The 26,311-nt window shown below is 44.3% G+C and overlaps 3 protein-coding genes across 3 annotated transcripts; 2 read left to right on the forward strand and 1 right to left on the reverse strand.

Moving 5' to 3' along the window:
- Positions 1 to 9,202: 9,202 nt before the first annotated feature.
- T265_08970 (hypothetical protein) lies at positions 9,203 to 13,973 on the forward strand (the record flags this gene model as incomplete). The annotated part of the gene is made up of 2 exons (XM_009174917.1): positions 9,203 to 9,363; positions 13,892 to 13,973. 2 exons carry the CDS (start codon positions 9,203 to 9,205, stop codon positions 13,971 to 13,973), a joined length of 243 nt encoding a protein of 80 aa, XP_009173181.1.
- Positions 9,213 to 13,991, reverse strand: T265_08971 (hypothetical protein; the record flags this gene model as incomplete). The annotated part of the gene is made up of 3 exons (XM_009174918.1): positions 9,213 to 9,371; positions 13,045 to 13,149; positions 13,914 to 13,991. 3 exons carry the CDS (start codon positions 13,989 to 13,991, stop codon positions 9,213 to 9,215), a joined length of 342 nt encoding a protein of 113 aa, XP_009173182.1.
- A 6,422-nt stretch (positions 13,992 to 20,413) lies between these two features.
- On the forward strand, positions 20,414 to 22,590 carry T265_08972 (hypothetical protein; the record flags this gene model as incomplete). Its single annotated transcript, XM_009174919.1, has 6 exons — positions 20,414 to 20,464; positions 20,515 to 20,708; positions 20,855 to 20,965; positions 21,055 to 21,295; positions 21,803 to 21,960; positions 22,488 to 22,590. 6 exons carry the CDS (start codon positions 20,414 to 20,416, stop codon positions 22,588 to 22,590), a joined length of 858 nt encoding a protein of 285 aa, XP_009173183.1.
- Between the last annotated feature and the right edge of the window lie 3,721 nt (positions 22,591 to 26,311).

Consider the following 26,311-nt stretch of genomic DNA (forward strand, 5'->3'; position numbering starts at 1 on the left):
GAAAACTCTTCGACAGCCCACGACCGGTTTCGCCCTTCCAGTTTGGGCTCATCAGGTAGGCGCAGTTCCCGGGTTTCCGTCAACCTTATGTTCTACTTAAACCCAAATTGAACTGTTTTTCGAGAAATACACTCACTTGCACATCAATTTGGTTTTCACGGGAGACTCAACTGAATCTCTCGTTTACGATATTCTACAACTGAATGTGTTGCACACAGGCCGCCTCATGTTTCAGTTGGCACGATATTCGAGATACCGCAGTATATTTTCATAAAGGAAACTACTCACAAGGTTGCTGGGAACTCTTCGACAGCACACGACCGGTTTCGCCCTTCCACTTGGGGCTCAGCAGGTAGGCGCAGTCCCCGAGTTTCCGGTTTTTCGAACCATCACTCACCCCTAGTTCAATATGAACGATCTCCCTTTAAAATGAATCATCCGATGAGGTGCCACTATATACGATGTCGCTGCAAATGAGAGATCTTTCCGGACCAAGTCATTCATCTTTATCAGGAAGGTCAGATTCCTGAAATTAACCCCATGACGCCCAACTGAGACCCTAAAACTCCACAAAAATCTCCATCGGGAAGCCGTAAAGCATCCATGCCAGTCAATTATTCAATCGATTTGGCAAAAGCTGATGAGTGTTCAGGCACTCCACAGAAGCACGTCCGACTATGATCAATGTTCAGGCTTTTCACAGAGGCACGATCGATGTTGATGGGCGTTCAATAAACGTCTATCAGACAGCCTGGATCAATGTCGGAAAGTGCCCTTTAAATAGCGCGGAGCCGTTGTAACTTTTTTCACTCTCACGCACTCGCTTGTTTGGAATAAAGGTGTTATGTATCCTGGTCGGTGAGGTACCAGGCACTGAAGTTGGAACAGCAGTCAGCTACAATAATATTGAAAGTATACAACAGCCTTCCACACTCAACCAAGGCTGAGATCCTAAAATGTGGAGACTGATTCTGCAATAAAAACTTTCTATTTTCTGGGTGGACAAAGGATTACAGCTGGCTGGTTGTTCTCGCCAGTCGGCTCCAATTCTGCTAGAATCCGATGCAGTAATCAGGTATTTTGGAGATCCTCCCGAGCAAACAAGCTCTATAGTCAAGTTTGCCCATTGTGGCATCGATGACTGAGGGGCTTGTCCTATCCGTATTTTGTCCACAGGCAAGGTTTTGAGCAAAAAAGAGGCTTGGACAATCTTGGTTTGTTCAAGGTCGCACAAGTGACCCACAGCCGTGTATATGGAGTAGCACGAAGGAAAGCCAAAAGCGTCTGTCTGAATGGTATGGTGAGAACTTGGTTCAGTCTGCCGATGAAACAAACAACTGTGGTGGTCACAAAGGCCTACAAAAGCAACGTATCTGTCCCACCCTTCACGGCCCCTCACTACGCCTCAACCTCGCTTCATTGCTCCACCTACCCTTCCTCCTCAACGTGCCTCCCTTCATGAATATCTCTGTATTGATGTATTGGAAGGAAGTTGGAAGTGCCTGTCGCTTAAGGAGTAAATCTTTTGAAAAAATGAGTCTGTATCACTGAAATGCAGAAAAGAGTGTTGTAGGTCCGCGAAACGCATTCATTCATACACGAATTTGGCTTCAGTGGTAGACTCAATTGAGTTCTAGCTGAGTACTGAATGTAACTTGGTAATTCTTCCATTCATTCGCTTACTCCAGTTGTGTACTTTCGATCCCCGTCTGTTTTGCACATCCCTATCGGCTGGTTGACCTTGCCGCAAAGACTACCTCGTCAGACATTAGCATGTGTGTGTGTGTGTGTGTGTGTGTGTGTGTGTGTGTGTGTGAATCTGCGTAGCTCACCCGTTTGCTAGGTCTGCCCTTATTTGTTCTTCGTGTGACCGCATTGCCGGTCAGAATAGCGCAAATGGTCTCGGAAGAGGCGACTGGAACCCACACTTCCGAGCCAACATTCCGGGCCTTGACAGTGCGCTGTGCCGGTCAGTGACAGACTCGCGCAGGTTCTGACGCCACGAATTTTGACAACTAAGGTTTATTGTGCATGAGTTGAGAATTTAGTGTTTCAAGTAGATCAAACGATCGTCGAAAACTACGGACTACGCCTATCCAAGAATGGTGGGCTAAACAGGTCGTGAGCTCTGTGGGGGCTTTCAGCAACCTTATGAGTAGTGTTCCACCAATTGTCATCAATTAGAACATTAAAATGCCACTGTGAATGCACACCAAGGGGATACTAACAATGAATGATGGGCCTCGAGTAGTTTTCTTCCGCTAGGTTTGTTGTTACAAACACTTTATTTCAGTTGTACCAATTTACGGACGGTCAGTTTTTCGAGTTACCGAAAAAATTATCACAACAAATCACAAACAGGTCGTTCTATTGTGCTCGGTATTATTCTCGGAAAAGTTTATTCATGTGATAACGCCTTAATCGCATTACCTCGTTCTATACGTATAAAAGTGCAGCCCGACTATCGACCAGTGTAAGAGATTACCCGGTGGCTTCGTGCAAAAGGTGAAATTAAGGACAGCGTAATAGCTGCATATGCGCTCGAACGGATCATGATTGTATGTGAAGCACAAAGTACACTGATGTTGTAAGTAAGTAATATACAAACGAGATAGTCAGTTACTAAATACCGGTTGACTAAAAGAAAATCTGAACCATGCTTGTTCCTTCGAAACTTTCGTGAAACTTGAGGCCTCAGCCGCTCATATATTGTAGCGCCTCATTTCTATTGGAGTTTTTTACAGTGGGTATCCTGCAGTAGTCAACGTTCACAGGGATACAGACAGGGTGACAGACACAGATTCTGAAATGAACAACGGCTGGCCAACACATAAAAGCAGTCTTTGAGGATGAAGTAACAACTGAACCAGAAACAGCGGGCGCAACTCAAGCAAGGTTAAAAACTTATTCAACCTCACTCGAAGGGCTGCACAAACGGGCTTCAGTTCCCTGTCTGGGACTCGTGTAGTTCATAGGGCACAAATCTAACAACCATCAGTCATCATCATCGTTGTCAGCTGTAATAACCGCGTACTTGTCGTACAGTGGTTGTATCTGTCGCAGTTTCGTTCATTGATGATTTGGGGAGGTAGGGTAGGTAGCTGCGCTGCGTAAATACAGCGCTGTGGGTGGACCCTTAAGTGCGGGATTGGGAAGGGAGCTATGCATTGAAGACAATAGCTTGGATACACGAGCGCCATTGAGGGCACGACTGGGACATGTCTGACAATGTCTCTAACGATCGGTATGGTCCGTCTCGGGGTCCCCATCCAGGAAGACGGCAATGACCAGCGCAGCTGAGTTTGCTGGTAATGGTTTTCACACGTCGCTGCCAAGTCATTGTTTGACCTCCCACGGCTCGTTTCCGCCCCTCACGTAGTTTTGCAAAAGAGGTCTTCGAAGAAGTTGGTCCACTGGCACGTAGCCAATCCAGCGTAACCTATGCAGTGTGATCAGTGCATCTATCGAGGGGGATGTATTTCTTCCGAATAACATTCGACGTACTTCAGCATTGCTGATCCGGTGTTCCCACCAGATTCTGGAAATCCTATGAAGACATCGATGGTCAAACACTGGAAGTCTTCTGACCTCCTCGGCGCGCAGCGGCCAGGTTTCTGATCCGTATAGTAATATGTAGCGCACCGCAGCATCGTAAACTCGACGGATAATCTAATGTCACACCTACGCCACAGGTCACTCAGGTTCACAAAAGCCACTCAGACATTCTCGATCTGGATGAAAATATCATCTTTCGCGAGACCACCGGGAAGGATACAGCTGCCCAGGTAAACGAATTTGTCTACTACCTCAATCGGTTCATCCGCAAGCATGAGGCTAGGGTTCGAGCCCACCCAGTCTTGCAGTAGCACTCTGCACTTTGCAGGTGTGAAGCGCATGTCAAACCGTGAGGCAGAATTATTTAGATTATTTAATATTATTTGCATTACCACGGGTTCAGATCCCAGAAGAGCTATGTCGTCTGCGTACTCGATGTCTGTGAGCGGAGGCCCAGGGAGCACTTCGACCCCACAGGCATTAGAGGCTGGTAGTGCGTCTTCCATGGTTGTATCAATGACGAATTTGAAGAGGAAAGGTGAAAGAGGACACCCCTGTAGGACACCACTTGATGTGGTGAACTCAGGCGAGAGCTTCCCGTAGACCTTCACACGGCCGCGGGAGTTGGCGTACAGCGCATCAGGTAGTATGATAAACTCGTGTTACCAAGTGGTGTTTGTTTCAGTTACGTTACATCATTTTAGATTACATTGCGCTAACCAGACAAAAGGTTTGTCCCATTTCTTTACTGTTACAAAAAACACACGTACTTGAGGACTTTCAAGCTAATACATACGGTTGTCGCAGCAACACAACCTGTACGTGTTCGACTCACTACAGAAAGGCCAGGGATCGATATTTTAACGTATCAGACAATGACAGCAAATGCCAGCTAGTTGGCAGTGGCTCACTTGAGTGACAGTTTTGTCACTTGAGTTCACCTGCAGGCAAAACAGATGTTATACTGGTTTATACCTTTGATTTAAGAAAAACTTGTCTGCGAAACAGCAAATGCCAGATAGTTGACAGTGGCTCACTTGAGTGACAGTTTTGTCACTTGAGTTCACCTGCAGGCAAAACAGATGTTATACTGGTTTATACCTTTGATTTAAGAAAAACTTGTCTGCGAACCGTGTCTCTGTGATACATCGCATGCAAGACAAGGTCGCACTCTCTCGTGTCCCCCGTGAAGCTGGGCAGAATTTCAGTATACTGGATGACTGTGGATTGACCGATGAAACAGGCTGGAGACAAGAGACTTTGTCTTGATGTGTGGTTTTGAGAACGAACCTTGATATCTTTAGTAGAAACATCTTCAAGCGCATCCATCAGTATTTGGCGTATTCTCCTCAAAGATAGATCTGTGGAAAGCGAACTGCATAGATATGAGCGCAAAACTCTCTGAACTAATTGACTATTTTACGTGCAAGTGAGCATGTTCGAAAAATAGCGTTTTATGGCAAGAAAGGTTTAAGCGGTATTGTTTTTTTGCCGAAATTCTGCGGTACCAGACGACTTTAAGTTAGTGAGCATCCTCGAAAAATTGCATTTTATGGCAGGAAAGGTTTAAACGGTATTGCTTTTTGCCAAAATTCTGCGGTACCAGACGACTTTAAGTTCCCTTTTCAGCATGACCTAGCACGTGTTTACCGCGGTTATTCTGAGGGTCCTTTGCCAGCCACTTTTAACCTGATTTTCAAAAGAACCTTCCAGGACTGACGATCTGGCAGCCAGGTATATCTAAGCCTTTAAATCAAAATTTGACAGAGCCCCTTAACCAAAGATTTATTGGATTTTCTTCAAAACTCACCTGAATCATTCTGTAGATGTTCCACGCAGAACAGCCAAGAAATCGATCGCTCACCAATCCGCCTCGGTCTCAATCAGCTGAGTCATCACAGCACACACACACACACAAAGTCGATTTGAATCTCACAGTTGAATCATCCATTAAACTTTCAGAGTTCAGTCTGAAGTGAAGTTCACTGAAATTAGTCAGCAAGTCATTCGTCCTCCGATAGCTTTTTTTTGTGAGATTCAGGCAAAATTCTCACGGTGAGTGAACGGAGCAACTTAAATATGAAAGTCTTTAGCCTGCGCCAGCCACTATAATGAGTAATTCTATCGTAGTAGTTGCAATCGATTGAACGACGGACACATTTGATCGACATACAGTTGACACACCACTAGAACAGACGGCAAAACAGTGCCATTCAGCTAGAATCAGGCTTAGCTCAACTAAGGGGAGATGTCTTCCGATTCGTAGCAGTTACTTCTAACCGTGATAGGTTTTTGGTCGGTGATCTCTGTTACATCATATGCCTTCCTCGAGTGGTATGGTAGCTCGGCACTGAAAGGGTGAACGATTGTCCTGTTACTTTTTGGTTGTATGGCTAATCCTGGAACTTGTAGAGTCCTCTGTGGAGCAATCACAAGCCAGAGTCGCTTAGCTGAAGTACTGAAACGAAACCTGGGTTCAGGGCATGCAATTTCTTGGTTGTACAAATTGAATAGTCGAGCGTAAACCTGTTTTCGCCTGGGAACTGAATTTTTCAGTTGTTCCTGCTACTGAGTGCACAAATGAACTCAATCAATCCGACATCCCTTGCCGTACAGGCAACGGTTGTTTACCGGAAAGCAAAGTAGCTCCGTTCCTGAGCAGGTTGGAAACCTCGTGTGTGAAAACCTCAACATATATGTTTGCCAGAAGAAGTATGACCATGAATGTGCCATCACCCTCGATCCTGTGATGCCTGACAATCCAGAAGGAAACGTCGCGTTAAAACTTGGAGAGGTTTTGTCATTAGACCCTGGGTATTGATCGCCTTGTCACAAGAGCTTTTTTACGGAGTGAGCTAGTTTCAGCCTTCAAATTGACCATAAGACTTTATGAATACCTCAGCTATGAGTCAAGGCTTAAGAAGCTCTTGGCGTATAAAGATAGCGAGGCTTTTGGAAGTATACGAATTGACGGTCTAATCGTATCCTCTGAATTGGTAACAAAGCCGAAGGTTCCTTAATCAGTATATCTGAATGTCTACCAAAGTGAAACCCATAAATGTTGCAGTGCCCCGGCTGTATAGATTCCCTCAGCACATGAATCAGGTCCAACGCTTAGGTCCAGTAGGAACTAAAAATGGTCCAACCCTTAGTGAGCAGGTTGACACATTCCCCGAAAAAGCACAGAATTCTCGCAGTTTTAAAAGTCATTCGTAGGCCATGCAATACGTCGACTCGAACCCTCACGACGGACGCAGCCACCGGATGAGGAGTCGTGTGGGTGTTGCAAACACTTCATCAGCCTCCTGAAATGACCGAAGGGTGTTGACTGAGTCACGGCAGATAAAGTCCCCAAGAAAGAATTGTGACCTTCAACAGCCAGATAAGACAAACGACGCGTGAATTTGTAATTGTCGAATGGTAAGGCACTTGAGAAATACATGCTCAGGCCGGAGGTTTTCAAGTACGGTAGTCCAAACACGGAGATCCATGAGGTGGCGGGAGGAACAATTCCACCCGAGACTCAGTGAAACGTCTTCGCTTTGGTTCTGTGGAACAGTACAAAGGGTTAGCAAACTGCACTCATTTGCGAGAGTCTCACCCGGAACCTAGCTGAATCTCTGCTTTATAATGTTTCTAAACGATTGAATGTGCTGCACCAGGCCACCTGATGTTTCACTTGGTACGGAGAATCTTCCTGTGTTCTAATGAGACTACTTATTCAACGTTGTGGACAGTGCTTAAGGGTTAACATGAATGCGATCTGGCGTACGTCTGTTCGTTTCAGATGCTGTCAACCATTCAACATGTGTTGGTTGTCCGTATATCTAGTGATGAACCTTGGTCGGTCCGGATTGATCGCCTTCTTACTGAAGTCGCTGCCCGTCGACCTCTCTCTCTGGGTGAACTGAAGTCAAGGCCCACAGACAATCAACGACAGACAAAGCGCTTCATTCCCTGTGAGTATGCGACTCACATAGGTACCTGAAGAAAGCTCGGAAAAGTCACCAGCAAGTAAAGCAGAGAAAGGATTCTAAACGCATTGCCATGGTAACTGTTGGTTTGTTTTCTGAGCTGGGAAATAGGCCCCTGATTGGCCTAGTAGGCTGTCTGATTGTCTGATTCAAGTCCTTTGAAAGAAAGATAAAAATTTTCCGGCTGTTTTGGAATGCTCAACTTGTCCATGAAACGGAAAGCGGCATCAAAGGCTCGAAACGAACATGTCCATCGTTGATTGAAAACAAAGTTTTTTTTAAAGAAAGTGTTTTACTGCTTTCCAGAGGTGGGATTCTCTTCCATAACTTTTATTTGATCGACATTTTACTTCATCGTTCACATAGTGCGAATAAAACGCATAGCTATCGAACATTTCAGTAGCAGATAAATCACACCCGTTTGATGCTGTCGACCTGAGCTGTTGCGCTGACACTTCGATGTTCTTTGAATAGTTTGTAACCATCCAAAATTTATCGACTGGAATACGGGTAGACTGCTGATGATTGTTGTGGTCTTGTAGACAAGCCAACCGGTAACAACCACATTATTAGATCAGGTGTCTTTTAACGAGGCAAGACAACCCACATTCTGTTAGTGCGCTAGAGTTTCCGTAGTAACAGTGGCAATCTTAGGCTACTCAGAAATCAGGCAGGTGCTCGAGAGGTGAAGTTTAAGCGCACAGGTGCTATGTTGTGCATCATTCTCGCCCTCCCAATCGGCACATCACCCTTCAGGCAAGCTACCGGTTCGTTCATACTGATCGTTCGTTGTTTCACGAATAGCTGCTCGGTTCAGTATCAAATAACCAATTTTGCCCTTTTTGGAGATTTCTAGTCGGATAGAGACCGCAATAGTCACGTGATTGGTGAACTAACAGTTTCAAGCTGATGTGTTTAAGTTAGCTTAAACAATATATTGGACGACTGGGATAGCGTAAGACTATTAGTTGTCATGATTCCAATGAACCATCTTCAGCGAGGACCTAGCGACAGGTTTGGATTTCAAGCAGGTATTTTACTAAAGCACAGTTTCCCAGTGGGTGTGAGGTAGCTAAGCGGTTAGCGCACGAACTTACCGACCAAAAGGTCAATGGTTCGAACCCAGTTCACGCATCCTGACTGCTCTTGTCTACGCTGGGAGTATTTCAGCCGCGTTGCTTTGTTTTAGTGGCATGGCGGCTAAATGTTGCATCAGGGTGTTGCGGCAAAATAATTATTTCATATTTACTCTTCTAGTGATTATAAACGTTCGAAAATAAAACCATAGGCATGATACACTCACTTACATACTCATTTGCTTTTGAGGAAGAGATTCAACTAGAACCAAAGTGGTATGCAAATGAGTGTATCTGACTAATTTTGTGCGGTTAGGATTCAAGTAGTACATAAGGTTAACGAAAACTCGGGGACTGCGCCTACCTGATTAGTCCCAAGAATGGCGAAACCAGTCGTGGGCCGTCTAAGAGTATTCGGAGTATTTGGTTGTGCAACGGGTACATCCATTAAGGAATGTGCCCAGTACCAGAAGCTGCGTTGGTTGGGACTTGTGTTGCGTATGCCGAACCATCGTTTCCCAAAGAGTGCTGCTTTCCATTCCTAATTAGGAGTGGCGCCAACAGAGAGGTGGCCAACCCTTGACTTGGCAGAGGAGTATGAAGGAGATCATGAAATGCTTGGGTGCTGTCGGTGATACTCGCCTTCCAGGATGGGGACCGCGTGATCCTCACTGTGCCTGGTTGGAGACACTACAAAATATGGCTGCCAACCGATGTCAGTGGCGTTCTTGTTGTCAGTTTCTATCCAGATTGCCTGAGTGAATGTCTGGAGGTGTAGGCACCTCGGAATGATTGTGTTAAGCTAGCACTAAATCCCTTCCCCGTCCACCTTTACTCTTTTCTTTACAATAAGGCTTTCAAATAAATAATTGCTGTACGGCAGTGAAGCACCGGTGTTGAACGCTGATGTCATACTGTCGATGATAATTATGATGATTCAGCAACCGTATGAGTAGTGCATTGCGTCTAAAACTATAGGTGCTTCCAGGGATTTACGGAATTCACATTCACCTCGCTGTCATTTGAACGGTCTTCCTCCTCTTTTTGGTACAGTTGATCCGATGCATTCACCTCGAATGGACGTCATGATGGTTTTTGAAAGGATGGATGGACTCAATCCCCGGAGGCTGGTGTGCAAGACGAGAATGACACCAGCCAACCCTGGATGCATCCGAACTATCAGGTGAATGCGCTCACGTTGCGAGCAAAATGGTTTGTTCTCTCAACGTCTCGAACGACCATCCAGTATGTGTCCAACGGTCTACTAACTCTTCAAGATTCCTCAGCCAGGACGCTTGAATCCGGCCCGCCAGCGTGACTGTCTTCAAATCATTGCACTATATGTAAGATTTACGTTTGAATCCCTTCCCTTCGGTCTGTTTCAACAATTCTGATGGGTCCAAAGATAGACATAGATACGCCGAATACCGATGAACTTTTGAGATAACTAAGTAGCACGTTTTAAAAAGACACCAAAGAAGGCGTAACAGAGTTAGGTGGTCTGTACTGCGTGGTGACCTCTATTTCCGGGGATGTACATAACCGTAGATGTGGTCTAGGGTTACCAGAAAAACGTTCTGGGCTTCCACAAGTCAGCTAGCAGTGTTCAACTGAACATTTTGAATGAAGCTGTTCGATTTTTTATTCGTTCTAATTTCCGCCGGAAAGTCTGGTCCCTACTCTTCCCTGTTCGGGTATTGACTAGTTTTTATTGATTTTACGCAAATCCGAAGTAATTCACAAACTGTTCGCAAAGTGGCAAAAATCCGCGTCTTGACTGCAGAGAACAGTCCGTTGAAATGACTGTCTTTGTTTGGCCCGGGTGAATTCTTGTTATGAGTTGCGGACTGGGAGTTCCGAATAAGAAACTGATACTCAAGTAGAATCGCAGTACAAAGATTGACCCTGTCAGAACGCAGATATCACGTCAAGATAAAGTATACTTCAGGGAAAAGTACTTGTAATGCCCTTCCGACTGGGGTGTCCGTCCAAGATCAGCTCGATCTCCATTGCTTTTGAGCAGTTAAGCAAGAATTAGTGGCTCGAGGAACTGAAAAAAGCTTGGGGGCATAAAATGACTTGAAGATAAAATCTTTTTATCTCATATGATTAAAAGTGTATTTCGGCTTTGATTTCGCAAACGAGAGATTCAGCTGGGTTGCAGGTGAGTCTCCCGAGAAACCGAATTGATTTACAAATGAGTGCATTTCGCCAATTTCGCACAATTTTGTTTAAAGCGGAACATTGGGTTGACGGAAATTCGGGGACTGCGCCTATTTGATGAGCACTAAGAAGGGCGAAACCAGTCATGGGCTGTGGAAGAGTTTTCAGCACCCTTATGAGTAGTGTATTACGTTAGCATCCCCATTGTTTATATACTTTTGGCTTGAGCATAGGTAGATTGCCTGTTATTATGAAAACGGATGACCAGAATACGCCCCACGTGACAGGAGGGTTTTAAGATACATCCTCTTACCACTGATATACCGGCACGTCGTCCCTCAGTGTCCCCAAAATACCACAGAAACGCACACAGCTGCAATCGGCTTGGATCTGATTCCTCTGTATTCTCTTTTCTGGTGAAATCGAATAGATACAAAAACGCTCATGTGGCAGAAGCTTCACGGTATATCACCACACCTCAACGCCCACAATCTCGAAGCGAGTTTGACTTGCTGCACTTCTGCAGTTGTTGGTAGCATAGGACGCCGATCCACATTCATAACGACAAAAACAGCAACATAATTTCCGATTTCCAGTCAGGCTGGTGGCGTCTGATGTTCAGATACGTAATAAACCTGATGGAGCTTCGGGGACCAGGACAATGAGCCCGTAAAGGACCAAACCGCTATAAGACTTTTCGGAGGATAGCTATGACCGACAAATTTCCCCCAAAATGAATTCCTGTACACAACCACTCGATCCTCTACGTTTCTGATGTTGAATAGTTAAGCAACCATTCTGCCTGAGGTGTTGTCTTCGAAAACAAAAGGATAATCACCACAAGTTCAATTGAATTAGTTTTCCTCCACATGAAAACGGTCGCCGATAGACAAAAACATGTGGGCATTACATCTGTCCCTTCAAAAATTGACTAAGTTAAAACTGCACATTCCCACTGTATGGCTGCTTCACACATTGTGAGCGGACAGACTACATTCGTCTGATTGGTCCGTTTGAAATGCGGTCATCTGTTTTTAACCCGGGACTTTGTCATGCATCTCATAACCCACTAAATACACTTGCGATGCACGCCGCCGTCTGCGTTCTCTCTGAGATAGTAGTTGGTCTAAGCAGCCACAGGACACCTGACTGCAGTTTGCACTTGATTGGTTGCAATAGTGGCGACGGGGATGTGCATCGAATCCACGTGGGAAAACATCAGTGAACCAGGGATCGCAATACACCAGGAACGTCACTGGTTTAATTTTCAAGTGCTTCACTCTTTACTGCCAGACCGAGTAGGCTGGGTGTGCCGATCTGCCCTCAACACGTGACATCTGGTTCCCTTTTTTGGAGGACCGTTCTATGGAGCTACGGCTCTCCCACAATATTATAGCATTACATGAAAAACTAGATGTACAGAGAAACTACTATATACATTATTGTCTAAACTTAGCACTGCTTCAATAAAGTAATGAAATACCTGCTGTTCCTTGTGTCTCATCGTTTTATGAGTCACGTAGTGCCTCACATCCAGTCGTTGCAATATATTTTGGCATATTTGTTTGAGGTGGGTGTTGTGTACCACAAGAGAGCTGTTGCGTCAGTTACGTTGGCTCATTGAAATGAATCAGTATAAGAGGAACATGAGCACTGTGGAAATTTGCATCAAAGGCATCAGCTGAATTCGCACCAGTTTTATGTTGCAGTAGGATCACACTTTTTCGAAAACCATGGGTAATCGATCGCGTGCAAAGCAAATCCGGTTGACTGAATGCCAATCACGGTTTCAATGGAATCCAACTTTGATGTAACAGACACAGTTTTATTCCAATGAGGCATACTAGTGTGAATAGAACGTGGTGAGTTTTTTTTACTTCAAAATGGAATGTGATCCTCATGGCTAAAAATAGCGTAGACCCTCTACTCTAACATTACATTCTACGGTTTTGGCACATGCGGTTCATACGGGGCTTTTGGCACTTATCGTGGTCTGCTCCGAAAGAACTGATGAATGACAACCGGGAACGTTATTCTATTGCTAATGTGTGACTGTGGACCCGTTCACGATTGAGTTCCCGAGGGATACTTGGATTTCACGGAGTTGTATCACTGTATCGCTTCACATTCTAGCAACCAACCGAAAGTGAACTACACTTGAAGGAGCCCCAGATGAAGAGAAGACGGATTAAACGTTTCGGATGCACACTTGCGGCATGCTGCCTTATAACTAGAGTGGACACCAGGTGATATTCCAAAATACCAGGGAAACGTACATCGTTGTAGAGGGTTTTGGCGTGGTCGCTCAGACCTTCGTTCCGATGCTCGCCAACAAAGACGGAAGTGTTCGTGTGGTAGAGCTGTGCGGCATCTGAACACACCTTAATGATAGGAGCACAAGAATTGCTCAAGCTCGTGGGATATATGACACTCACCCCCGGAGCTGAACATATCTGGTTGGATCAGCTTCATACTTTGGGAAGATAAAACATAAGACTGACGAAAACTCGGGGCATGCGCCTACCTAATGAGCCCCAAGAAGGACGGAGCCGTTAGTGGGCTGTCAAAGATTTTTCAGCAAGCTTATGAATAGTATATTGCTCTTATCCAGAGGTATACTGTAAGTGTTAGACTGAATGGAAAAGAGTTTTGCGTTTTGGAATATTCCCTCGTGTTTTGGTGACAGGATACATACATACAACAGAGTATGCACCAGAAACCAAATCTGATTAAATGATGGACTAATTTCTCCAGTTTTGTCATAAAAATTACGATAAAGGAAATGATATTCGCGCCCAAGATATCACGTCCAGTGGCTAGGAATTTCACACAGCGGCAACACAGACTGTCTTTTGCAGTAAAACAGTGAACCAGGTACGCGAAAGCTACTGCTGAGTGAAAGTCATTGTATCTCAGTGAACGGAGAAAAGGACCTATCAATAGACTGTTTTACCATGGTGTTTGAACCTAGACAATTTGCCGCTCAACTTTCAGTCGTGCTGATCAGTCAATCTATGGTGAGGTTCCGGTGGGAGGATTCTGTCGGTTTATCTGTTCATTGGCTCCTATGAGATGTATACTTTGAAGTCATTTTTCTGAGCTTACCCCTTGTTTACTGGACAGACAACTGTTCGGTTTCGCACACCTGATAAAGACAGCAAGCCGACTGGACTTCGGAATGTCTCTCAAAGTCACCAAAAGGTAGAATCGGACTACTGTCCATCTGAAATTTTTGTTAGAGCGACGGAAGTAGGAAGATTTCACCAAATCAGTGAGTCTCAAAATTTCAAAATCCGCAGCAGGCGATTTTTACCAACCTAACAATGGGTGTCCTATCAAGGGTGGTCCGTGTGAGATTCTTTGACGAAACGCCGTTTCACAAGGTTGCTGACAACACTTGCACAGTTTGCGACTGGTTTCGCTATTCTTGGGGTTCACCAGGTGGCACATCACTTGAGTTTCCATCTACCTCTACCCTAATTGCGCGATATTTGCGAACTACCCTCATCTGCATCCTGGTTTGGTTTTGACGGGAGACTCAACGAGACGACTGAGAAGCGTCTTCATTGTCAGAACCACCGCATTCATCGCTGACTGCATACTGCAAGACAGCAAATTTTTGCGGTGGAATCCTCAGGCTATCTACAAATAAAAACAAAAGATTGTTGGAGCTATGTGAACCTTCCTGACTGAACGGGATCATAAAGGGGACCTCCACAACAAACGAGAATCTGTTTCCATGTTTTCGCCGTTGAACCGTTCAAAGTTAGGGCATTGGATGAATTAAAGTCAGTTGGTAACAGGTGACACTACACATAGGCAGTGGACTAGTGTTTTTCACACGTTCTGAGCTCATCTTAGCGTTAACTGATGCTGGAAAACCAAACTGAATGCATATGTGGATGAACACTTCTTCGTAAATAGGGATGGTGTTGCAGAGAGTCTTCGCTGAAACCTCGATCGGTATTGCTGCTGGGTTCCGTCCTGCAAGAGGATGCATCGATCATATCTTCACCCTCCGACACCAGCGACACTGCTTCCAGCAGTCAACAATGGTTGAGTTTTTTGATCTGAAAGCTGCCTTTGAATCCATGGACCATCAGGCACTATTGAATTATCTGTTGAGCGGAGGTGTCCCCCATAAATCCTTGACCCTCATTAAGGCGCCGCGGCCGTCTGATGGTCAACGGGAAGCTCTCGCCTGAGTTCACCACATCAAGTGGTGTCCGACAGAGCTAGCCTCTTTCATCTTTCCTCCTCAACTTCGTCATTGCTACGACCACGGAAGATTCAATACCAGCCTCTAATGTCTGTGGGGTCGAAGTGCCCCCAGGGCATCCGCTCTTGGATATCGAGTACGCAGACGACATAGCTCCTCTGGGATCTGATCCCGTGGTAATGCAAACAATATTAAATAATCTAAATAATTCTGCCTCACGGTTTGGCATGCGCTTCACACCTGCAAGGTGTAAAGTGATACTGCAAGACTGGGTGGGCTCGAACCCTAGCCTCATGCTTGCGGGTGAACCGATTGAGGTAGTAGACAAATTTGTTTACCTGGGCAGCCTTATCCTTCCCGGTGGGCTCGCGAAAGATGATATTTTCATCCGGATCGAGAATGTCTGGGCGGCTTTTATGAACCTGAGTCACCTCCCCGAATCACCGGTGAACTAAACTGTGGCAGCTACGACCACTGTACGATAAGTACGCGGTTATTACAGCTGACATCGTTGATGAATTATTGCTGCTTGCTTGGATGTGTTGCACAAAATTCATCTTGATGATATCGTCAGTGCCATATGAAAGAAAATAATCTGACGTCTTGATTACCATTCCAACTGAAACATCCAGTTGAGATAAGGCAGTAAAGGTCATCATTTTATCCCATTTGAGTTCGCAAGTGTGTGAGTTCTTGCAAAATCACACACCTCAGAAAGGTTGCCAAGACTGAAGCGCACATGTGGGTCAATACCATGATCAGAAATTCACTTCTATCAATAGGAGTTTGATAAAAATCTGTTTATAGCAAACCCACACAAGTATGCACACCTACAAGCTTCAGTAGAAACTTTTACCTAGCGAATATTGCATCTACTCAGTGTGTGTCGCACCAAACCTACAGGAAACACGTATTTCGTGATAAAGATACACAGATTACCCTTTTTGCTCGCAAATAAAACGTGTTTTATCCTCCTAGTAGAATGAAGCTGGATTTATGCAAGTCTGGAGAAAACTTTAAGCGTTGTATCTCACTGCACAAATTGACTACGATCTTTTACGAAACGTGTTCTACAGGTGAAAACTACATTAGCTTTCTCCAACGAAAGATAGTGAATTTGATGGCCCCCATCAGACTTGGAAAGGAGAAAATATTTGCAAGTATTCACAAGTATTCAGTCAACAAAAAAGAACTACAGTCATTTGTGTAGGCCTGCAGATCAGTATGACCCATGCAACCATGCCTAACACAGGTTCACATCTGACGTGACAATCCAAATCAGGATGACTCATCCTAGTGAAATAATCAATATAGCCCCTTTCCGATCGATATTCCCCCTGACTGCATGTAGAGATTCAGAAAAGTCGTTGGAAAGTTTATTTCGACAATGATTCTCAAAGTCAACTGAAAGAATGACGATAACACTGATTGTTGAATAGCATTCATCACAAGAAACCCATTTTGGAAGAGATGAGACATCCTGAAGAAGTCTGAAACGGACGGGACAGAGTAGTCGATGGGGCCACAAATGAGCGATCACACTAGCCGAATAGCATCCAAGGGGTCGACGAAGGAAGCCTTGCGCTCGATAGTGATGGTGACCGTTGGGTGAATTGTAAGTAAACAGGATCACGGAATACGCGTCATCTAATCTGCTCTTTAGACAGTCGGCGCAATATACAGTACACCGCGAGTATAATAGTAAGGCAGTCAAGCCGACGCCTGACTAAGTCGATGTCCAGGCCTAAGCATACAGCAACTCTGAAGTGGCGCAAACGCGCAATCCGAGTCTGTCGAAATTCACACTGCAGAGGAACACATACGAACGCATCTATTGGGAACGCCTTCGGTTAGTTTCGGATGTTTGGAATTGCGTATGTACCACATTTGATATACAATAGACGCCCCAATAAGCAAGGTCCTTTCGGGCAGTGTATTTCAATGCCTACTTTGGGGGCATCGCGTTCGGCCTAGTCTACAAGGCGTAGCACCAAGAGGTAACATCAGAGAACTAAGGTAACGAAGAGGAACTCATAATGGACATTCTACTCCATCTCGAAGGATGAATTGCTGTCAAGTCGGACACGAGGTATTACACATCCAACAGGATTGATGAATGTGGATTTCTATCGGCACGGCTCTTGGGCAAGCTGTCAAGCACTTCAGGAGTCCGCGAGTCTGAAGGAGAAACGAGTTAAGATGGTCACTGTCATGTAAGTGGCTGGTGGGTGAATCTAATGTGACATCAAGCGAGACAGTTGCAGAAACCGTCTCTTGCGCAACTGAGTTCATGCGGGATTTCCCAACCAGTGTGACGAACTCGCCCAACTGCACACCACAACCTCGACCACGGCAGTCGTGTCTTTTCGATTCTCTAGTAATGTGGTTATTTTTCCCGTTTTTTTTTCATTCAAACCGAAATTCTAGACATTTGAATTTCTTTCTAAGAGACTGTGAGACACATCCATTATTAGTCAGAACATAGGAGAAGGAATGGAACGCGTAACACACCAGTGAAGATTTGTTGAAAACTCTTCGACAGCTCTCTCAAGCCTCTTGGGGCTCATGAGAGGTGCAGTGCCCGGGATCTCGTTAACCTCGTATTCTACCTGAACTCAAATTTCACAGACACATCTCCACAAGTGCTCTTATTCGCACACCACTCTGGTTCAACGGGGTGCAGCTGAATCTCTCGTTCAAGATGACCAGCTTCAATTAAATGTGCTGCACCAAGCTGCCTTCTAACTTTCTCCGACGTTCGAGATATCGCAATACGTTGTTGGGTCCCGGCTAATCATTGCACGCGATTCGAAGATACACCCATTTGCATACGACGAGCAACGAAGGGACCGAAATATCCCTCGTCCGTATTCAGCGTTTAGACGAAAGTGCACAGTTTATGTATGTCAGACGACCAGGGCGAATGAGCAGTGGTAAATCTGCCATCTGCACCCGTTCAAGTAGACACCACATGGACCCGCATAACCAAGCGGCAGTTCTGTGTATTACACGGAAGGAAATTTTGGTGCACTTGTAGACCGCTCCATGACATGCTAGGTGAAACTTGAAGTAGTATTATCAGTTCGGATGTTTTCCGGCCCTGTCTACTAATGACGGATTCATGGGGTATTTTGCCCCCAACCGCTCTAATTCCATGGATTAGATTCACACCATCGACACTGCACGGACTTTGGGAAGTTCACACTCGCCAAAAACCGGAATGGTCTGTGGTACGCGCTAAAGGTTATAACCAACTCGTTGCATGGATAACAAAGGCTAGCTTCAAGGCTTTGTGTCGTGCGCAAACCGAGTCTCTGATTGGCTGGACACAATCAGACTAGCAATGTGGGTATGACTTCAACAAAACTGTCGTAATCCAAGGTCCGCGAAGCCTGAACCTTCAATGTTAAACTTGGAAGGCGAAGATATGTATCACGTGTGCGCTGATGTGATTCACATGTGGTTCTACACACAAAACCGAATAATTCCATCAGACGAAACTAAAGACCAGTAGGGAGCAGCCCCAGACTGCCAACAAGAGAAATTAACTTCGGTCGTCTTCCGAATGAGGGTTTATTAATCGGAATTTTAGAAGGCTGATCAAAATCGCACAATTTCCCCGATATTCTGGGTTTTGTGTACCAAATGCTGTGTGTATATTTGAATTTCAAACGGGTTAAGTCTGTATAGTTTTGCACTCAGACCACCAGCAACACCTTAGCTCGCCGCAACGAGGCGTCCATGTTAACGTCAGAGTTATAATTGTCGGGCTCTCAAGAGGGCATGACAGCGAGCAACTTCCCTCTCGTTGGAATGCCTCACGGACTGAACCACACAAAGGTGACAATCAGCGAGTATCCATTTGACCAAGGTTCCTTCCACCCGGTGATCTAGGACGATACAAACCCCTGCACCTGTTGCAGCAGCAGCCTCTGGATCGCCAGTGGTGCGCAGCCAGAAGTGAGTGGAGAGTGGTGGAACAGTTTTCTCACACAGTGTCCTTGCATCTTGAATTCTTGTTTTCGATACGCAGCGCCCTCAAGCAAGTCAACAGTACGAGTGGCAATGTTTTGGAATGTAGGTAACTCGGGTGCTCTGCTTGGTTGTTGATATGTTCGCCAAGTTTGGCAGGTGGATTGAAAACGTTTCGAGGTGACATTAGCCGTGATTCAACTCTGCAATGTAAGTGTGCCATTCGTGGTTGTAAGTGGGCTGAGACTTTACCAGTGTAACGGTGATACCACTGATGGGAAGGCACGCGAGTAGTATGTGTTGTTCTTGGAAATTCGCTTTGCGTCCCCTGAAAAGGGAAGATCTGTTGCGGAATTTGTGGAGTCGCTTTGTAGCATTTACTTGGATTTGAGCAATGAATGATTGGAGTCAATGAATATCCAGGAAAGTTCAAGAAGACGCGTTCAGAGGATGGATGTCCAGTTCTTGTGAATAAGATGCAAATGAGAGATTTGCTTCCCTGTCCAATAGACTGTAACCGGTCAGTTGTTATTTTCTAACAAGTAACTCTGCAGTGAAGGCCTTCTTCCTTTTCACCAGGTAGCCCACACCCACAGAGGTGAAGGCGACCTGTTTTGGCATCCTGAGGCTCATCAGGCAGCTGATGTAATCCTGGTAGATTCAGCAGAGCCCGATTTCCAACAAAGCGATTTGTGAATACCATCTACTCTCTACTTCATAAAATGGTCGTATATAAATGTATTGAGAATGTATATTGAGTGCCATTGACTGGGTGGAATCTCGAAAATCGCCCGCGAGCAAGGTCATCCGAGTTGACTTGCTTTACCAAACTAATTGAATTACATCCAAATTCGACCAGATTTATCAACCCCACTGTCCAGATTCTCCAAAATCTGGTCTACTTGTCAGTGGAGGTCACTTTGAAATTAACGTGAAAACAAATTCAGGCAGCATTAACCTTACAACCGATTGGATAATCGGGTGAGTATCATGAATGAACGCAATCAACTCGGTGACATATATTTAGAAAAAGTTAGCGGATCCGGAATTCGACAAAATCTATCCATGTGGTTGGTTCTTCTCACACTCACCGGTTGTTTCCTGACTGGGAGTACATCGTATCGGTGAGTAGTGTCCAATAATCCAAACACAGTTTGTAGAATCTCGGAAGAATCGGATAAACTCGAACGCGATAAGCGAGCTGTGATCAGAATTCCATTGTATCGCTGGGGTGGGGTAAGTGCGAACTTGTGTTGCTCCGGTCAAATTGAAAGGCACAATATTTTTGCATCATGACTATTGAGCAAACTGAGTTTCGAATGTTGCTCGATACTGGTTCATTGCCAATTTGGGTTCCTGCCGACTGCGTTGATAGAACTCGGTGGGTTGGAAGGACCCTTCTGAATGTGGCGCAATCAACTTCTCTGAGTGTGAGCGGAGATTTATTCTATGCTATGTATGGAGCAGGTGAGATTAGTGGGTTAAAGGCAACGGTCGACATAAAGGTAAGTGTACCAACTGTGTGCGTGTTTGCCTTTATTTCCAACCGTGGTAGCTCGGAGGCATGCTTATCAGAAATGTACCATTTGGTCTGGTGATGGAAGCAACAAGGGGCATCTACGAGGAACCCGTTGACGGCTATATCGGGTTAGGGCGCCTCCCGGTGTTCTCGTTGAGCACAAGCCCGCTGTCCGTATTCGTTCGTGAACAAGGATTGATGAGTGGGCAATTTGGCTTCGAATTCCAAGAGTGAGCAGTGTATCACACGTTTTTTTTCATTGCAGTTAATAACAGATAAAAATTAGCTGATTGTTCGTCGGTATACTGTTCAATCAAACATTGTCATGCACAGTTTTAATCTGTTCGCGATTGCATTTCACTTTTACCCTGTGCAGCGACAGTGCCACATTTATCATGGGTGACAATCTGGAACAAGTCCTACCCACTGGTGGTATGGCCTATGTAAACGTCGTTGATGGGCCTTATTGGGAAATGAGGATTGACCGGTATGCTAGTAACCTTTGTGGCCAAGTTATTTTAATTGACTGAGTGACCCTACTAACATTCACGTCATCTGTGTGGTTCCCTTCTATAGGATATCCATTTCTAACACGGAAATTAGCACTGAAGATCACAGAGCGGTCTTCGATACCGGGACTCACACAATAGTACTGCCAGAGGACATCCACATGGCGATCAACCGAAAACTCGGCATTTCAAGGCTGGTGGACGGGGTATATGTATTCGAGTGTGCGAGGCTGCCATCCATGCGCCCGATTGCTTTCCACATTCAAGGAAATAAGTTTCATATTACGCGGACACAATACACGAAACAGGTAGGATACACTCATGGTGATAGTCGGTTGGTTGATTAACGATTGAGCATTGAGACTAGGCGTAATTTGATATCTGTGTTGATGGATCTAATCAACGGATTTTTATAATGCCACGTAACGCAAAGGTGAACGTTCACATGAGTGAAAGACACCCGATAGAAGGAAAAACTACAGGTATGCAATGGCTGGTTTGGCGCCAGAACAGAGTGGCACAAGTTGAGTGGTGCTCAGTACCAATTAATTTATCTCTATTGCACAATGGTAATGCGGCGAACGGCATGGCGTCAGCAATCGATATTTCTGTTGAAAGTGTGGTTTGTGAATGTGCGTGACTCACCAGTGTGGTGAGGAGCAGGTAGACAAGTCTGTAGACTGTTCAACATGTAAATAGACAGGTTGTGCAAAATTTTGCGCCATTTCAATTCTAGTGGTGCGTTTCCTTCGATTCCCTTGCTTTCCTATTATTTTGTCTTTCGTACAAATTAATGAACCGCCCTATTTCCACAGACTACCGTGAACGGGGACGCAATGTGTGCTACGCGTTTTCAAAATGGTTCTGCCAGTACGCCTGTGGGTATTTTACTGGGGATGTCTTTCCTACATTCATTCCAACTGATATTTGATGACCAAGCGTGTAGAGTTGGCCTTGCTCCACGCCAAGGAAGGTCATCAATTGTCTGAACGGGACTGGAAGACAACAACAAAGGACACCAGTAATACAATAAACTCATCACGCACAGTCTAGTGTGTTTTAAATATTACTCACGGGGATCGAATCCAATATGTATTAACTGTGTACGCTTTGATATTAGCAGTTGTTCAACATTAGTCATATTCCACTTTCCGTTTGAATGTCCGACTTTTCCGCGTCGAGATATAACCCCCGTTGCGATATGAGACACGCAAAATCGAAACGTTTGTTTCGATACATTTGACTGGCGAGCTTATCGATCGACACAATCAATGTAAGTTAGTGAGTCATCGTTCGAGGCGTCGCGGTTTCACCCGGATCACTCGTGCGCGAACAGAAGCCCATTAGCAGCACAATGCTCTTAGCCGCAAAACCTTTGCGATTGGAATAAAACATTTTACGCCAAAATATTGCATTCTCTTGCACATTCGCTGATACCAAAATTCATCCTAATCAACGCTCACATTTTTGCAGCTCACTGAATTTCATTGTCCACTGAAGCAATCATTCCTCTGGCGGAAAGAGTATGGTGGAATACTTTCCAAGCATCGCTGATACCGCGGGATGCCTAGATTGGGCTCAAAATATTGGACTTTTACTCTGAACTCAATTGCCTGTATCTTTATGTCCAACAGTCCGTAGCATTCGAAAATTCAATGCAATTGTGCGAATACTGAGTGCAGTGCGGACGCTCAAAAACTTTCAAAATTCATCCACCGCCCACTGGTAGGGTAGTGATAGCACGTGTGTCTGGCATGTCAGAAGCGCGGAGTTCAAACCCCGGTGTGGCACTTTTGGTGAGCTCTACTAGGATCGACAATCGAGCCGACTGCTTCTCCCGTTAGCGTAGACTGTCCTAAATGGTCTCTCCAGTATAGGGGGACCATTGTTCAAACGAGAGTCGTGTGCTTGTTCACTGAGTACTCCAGATGTCAACCTGAAACCGTCGAGACTCCCGATTACCAGCTCGATAGATGCGTCCTAAAAGACGTAACGAAACCCGATTACAGTCTCTACGGTGATTATTTATATCGATTGCCGTTTAAAGGCCAACTGCTTTCTGAGTCGTCCCACACAATCATGGTAAGGTATACTGAAAATCCTTAAGAATTTTGTCTCCATTCAGGGGCAGCGTGGGTATTCGTTCATTTAACCACTATTCTGCACGCATGGTTAGATCGTCCGTAGTGGTGCGGCTGATCAGGTGTGATTTGAACTATTCTTCGGGGCTAGCATTTGAATCACACCAAACAAACGACGGTTGTCATGGATGTCATAAACCAGGCAAAGGCTTCGATCTTAGGTAGCACGTGCGGAATAGGATGGAATGGAAATGTCCGCCAAAGCGATTAACACAACCCTCAGAGATATGACATTTGCAAAGAACCGTTTTGCCTATCTATCTATCTATCTATCTATCTATCTATCTATCTATCTATCTATCTATCTATCTATCTATCTATCTATCTATCTATCTATCTATCTATCTATCTATCTATCTATCTATCTATCTATCTATCTATCTATCTATCTATCTATCTATCTATCTATCTATCTATCTATCTATCTATCTATCTATCTATCTATCTATCTATCTATCTATCTATCTATCTATCTATCTATCTATCTATCTATCTATCTATCTATCTATCTATCTATCTATCTATCTATCTATCTATCTATCTATCTATCTATCTATCTATCTATCTATCTATCTATCTATCTATCTATCTATCTATCTATCTATCTATCTATCTATCTATCTATCTATCTATCTATCTATCTATCTATCTATCTATCTATCTATCTATCTATCTATCTATCTATCTATCTATCTATCTATCTATCTATCTATCTATCTATCTATCTATCTATCTATCTATCTATCTATCTATCTATCTATCTATCTATCTATCTATCTATCTATCTATCTATCTATCTATCTATCTATCTATCTATCTATCTATCTATCTATCTATCTATCTATCTATCTATCTATCTATCTATCTATCTATCTATCTATCTATCTATCTATCTATCTATCTATCTATCTATCTATCTATCTATCTATCTATCTATCTATCTATCTATCTATCTATCTATCTATCTATCTATCTATCTATCTATCTATCTATCTATCTATCTATCTATCTATCTATCTATCTATCTATCTATCTATCTATCTATCTATCTATCTATCTATCTATCTATCTATCTATCTATCTATCTATCTATCTATCTATCTATCTATCTATCTATCTATCTATCTATCTATCTATCTATCTATCTATCTATCTATCTATCTATCTATCTATCTATCTATCTATCTATCTATCTATCTATCTATCTATCTATCTATCTATCTATCTATCTATCTATCTATCTATCTATCTATCTATCTATCTATCTATCTATCTATCTATCTATCTATCTATCTATCTATCTATCTATCTATCTATCTATCTATCTATCTATCTATCTATCTATCTATCTATCTATCTATCTATCTATCTATCTATCTATCTATCTATCTATCTATCTATCTATCTATCTATCTATCTATCTATCTATCTATCTATCTATCTATCTATCTATCTATCTATCTATCTATCTATCTAGCGACGCACGCGTCTATACATCTTTTCAAAAATTGTGTCCATCTTCTAATCCAGTCCTATGTCCACCCATGATTATATCTGTCCAGCTAGTCACGTATAGATACCGAAAATTTTTATCGGGATTTGCAAATCGACCGCCGAGGCTTTCTTGAAAATTAGTTATTTCGGTAGACCTAGAAAGCGAACAGAAACAGGGGGAAATCAAGCAACTTCCAGCTGGTGTCGTGATTGATCGACCCGAGGGCGGCTATCCTGAGGTTTTGCGACACCACATACTTGGATTTCAGTTCGAACTGCGGAGGTCAGTTGGAGAACGAATCCCTGTGTTTTTGGACTGCGTCAACTTCGACCAAAATGACGTACATCTAATCCACAGACAACAGCTAATTGACAAAACACATAGTTATATCGTAAACAAAGGCAGCCCTGTGGATGTTCTATTGGGAGGAATCAATGACGGTAGTGACCGGCCGGGATAGATATGGGGATTGAAGCAGTCCCAATATCAACCCAGAGATCCCGTGGTTAAGCGAGTCTAATAGCACAGTTGGACGACCAAATCTTCCTGCACTGTGGCATGAATTTGCATCTGACGCTGGAGCCAGTGGAAGAGACTCCAGAAGGAAACGTATCCCCTCTCTGCTGTGCGAACGTCCACAATTAACGAGGTCGTCCGGTCACGTGGTTCCCATCGACGGCGCACCACCTAAGAACCCAAGCTGATCACGTCCCCGTCAGTGAACAACGACGAGAATCATTGAATGACTGTTGCTCTTTTTCGAGACCCACATGTGAATTCCGACCGTGAGCTCATCCGACGTCGCCTGTCTGTTCGACTTCCAAGCCCGCATAAAGCGAGGTAAAATAGCATGGTAAGTGAGCGACCAGCGGAATTTGGTTTAGACGAGTTTATCAGAATCGTCCTCTGGAGTCAAAGGCCCAATCGTCAGATACGAATTGTAAGTGAGTCGGAAAATACCAGTGGGCAAATTTTCACCCTTGATTAAAAGAATGCATTCAGCTGACTGAACAGTCTTATTCTGCGTACACGAGGAAGGTATGAATAATATTCATCGAAGGAATCTGTTAACTCATCTGATCAATATTTGCTCTGGGAATCTAGCTCCCGTTGGTGGTGGCGTTCCACGGACAGTTGGAATTGCGTTGTTCCGGATGGATCGGGGAATTCCTCAAAAGTGAAGTTTGGTATTTGGACTCAAGTTGGCACGTTACCAAGAGGATACTTCTGGTTTCAAAATCTAACCGACCAGAAAATATATCAAATTTGAGTAATTTACTGGGCTTCAGAGGGGTTTGGTAAACAATCGGTGGATTTATCTCTGGGCAACGTTTCGCTTTTGACACAAAAGCTTCGTCAGGCCAAGTGAGTAAGTAAGTAGGTTGATTGGGTTTTAAGGCAGTCAGGGGACCAATCCGTGAGATTCCTTATGACTAGTGACGTGATCAGTGCTGGGTGTTCAGTCTGGTGTTCCTGCTTGTTGATTAGTGGGGATGACTAAGCTTTACGATAGACTGGTTAGGGGGGGGCGGTTCGTCTTTATGATGAACCCGGATATTTTCGTCCCTGCTTCTTCAGTCTAGGACACCTTAATGGAAAATTCCTCTTGGGGTCGTTCACAGATTTCGTTCACCTGTGTTCTTCCAAGAGTGCTGGGACAATTGGTTTGGGGATGTGGGTGGGTGGTT

This window comes from Opisthorchis viverrini (genome assembly GCF_000715545.1).
Source record: "Opisthorchis viverrini unplaced genomic scaffold opera_v5_245, whole genome shotgun sequence".
NCBI classification, from domain to species: domain Eukaryota; kingdom Metazoa; phylum Platyhelminthes; class Trematoda; order Opisthorchiida; family Opisthorchiidae; genus Opisthorchis; species Opisthorchis viverrini.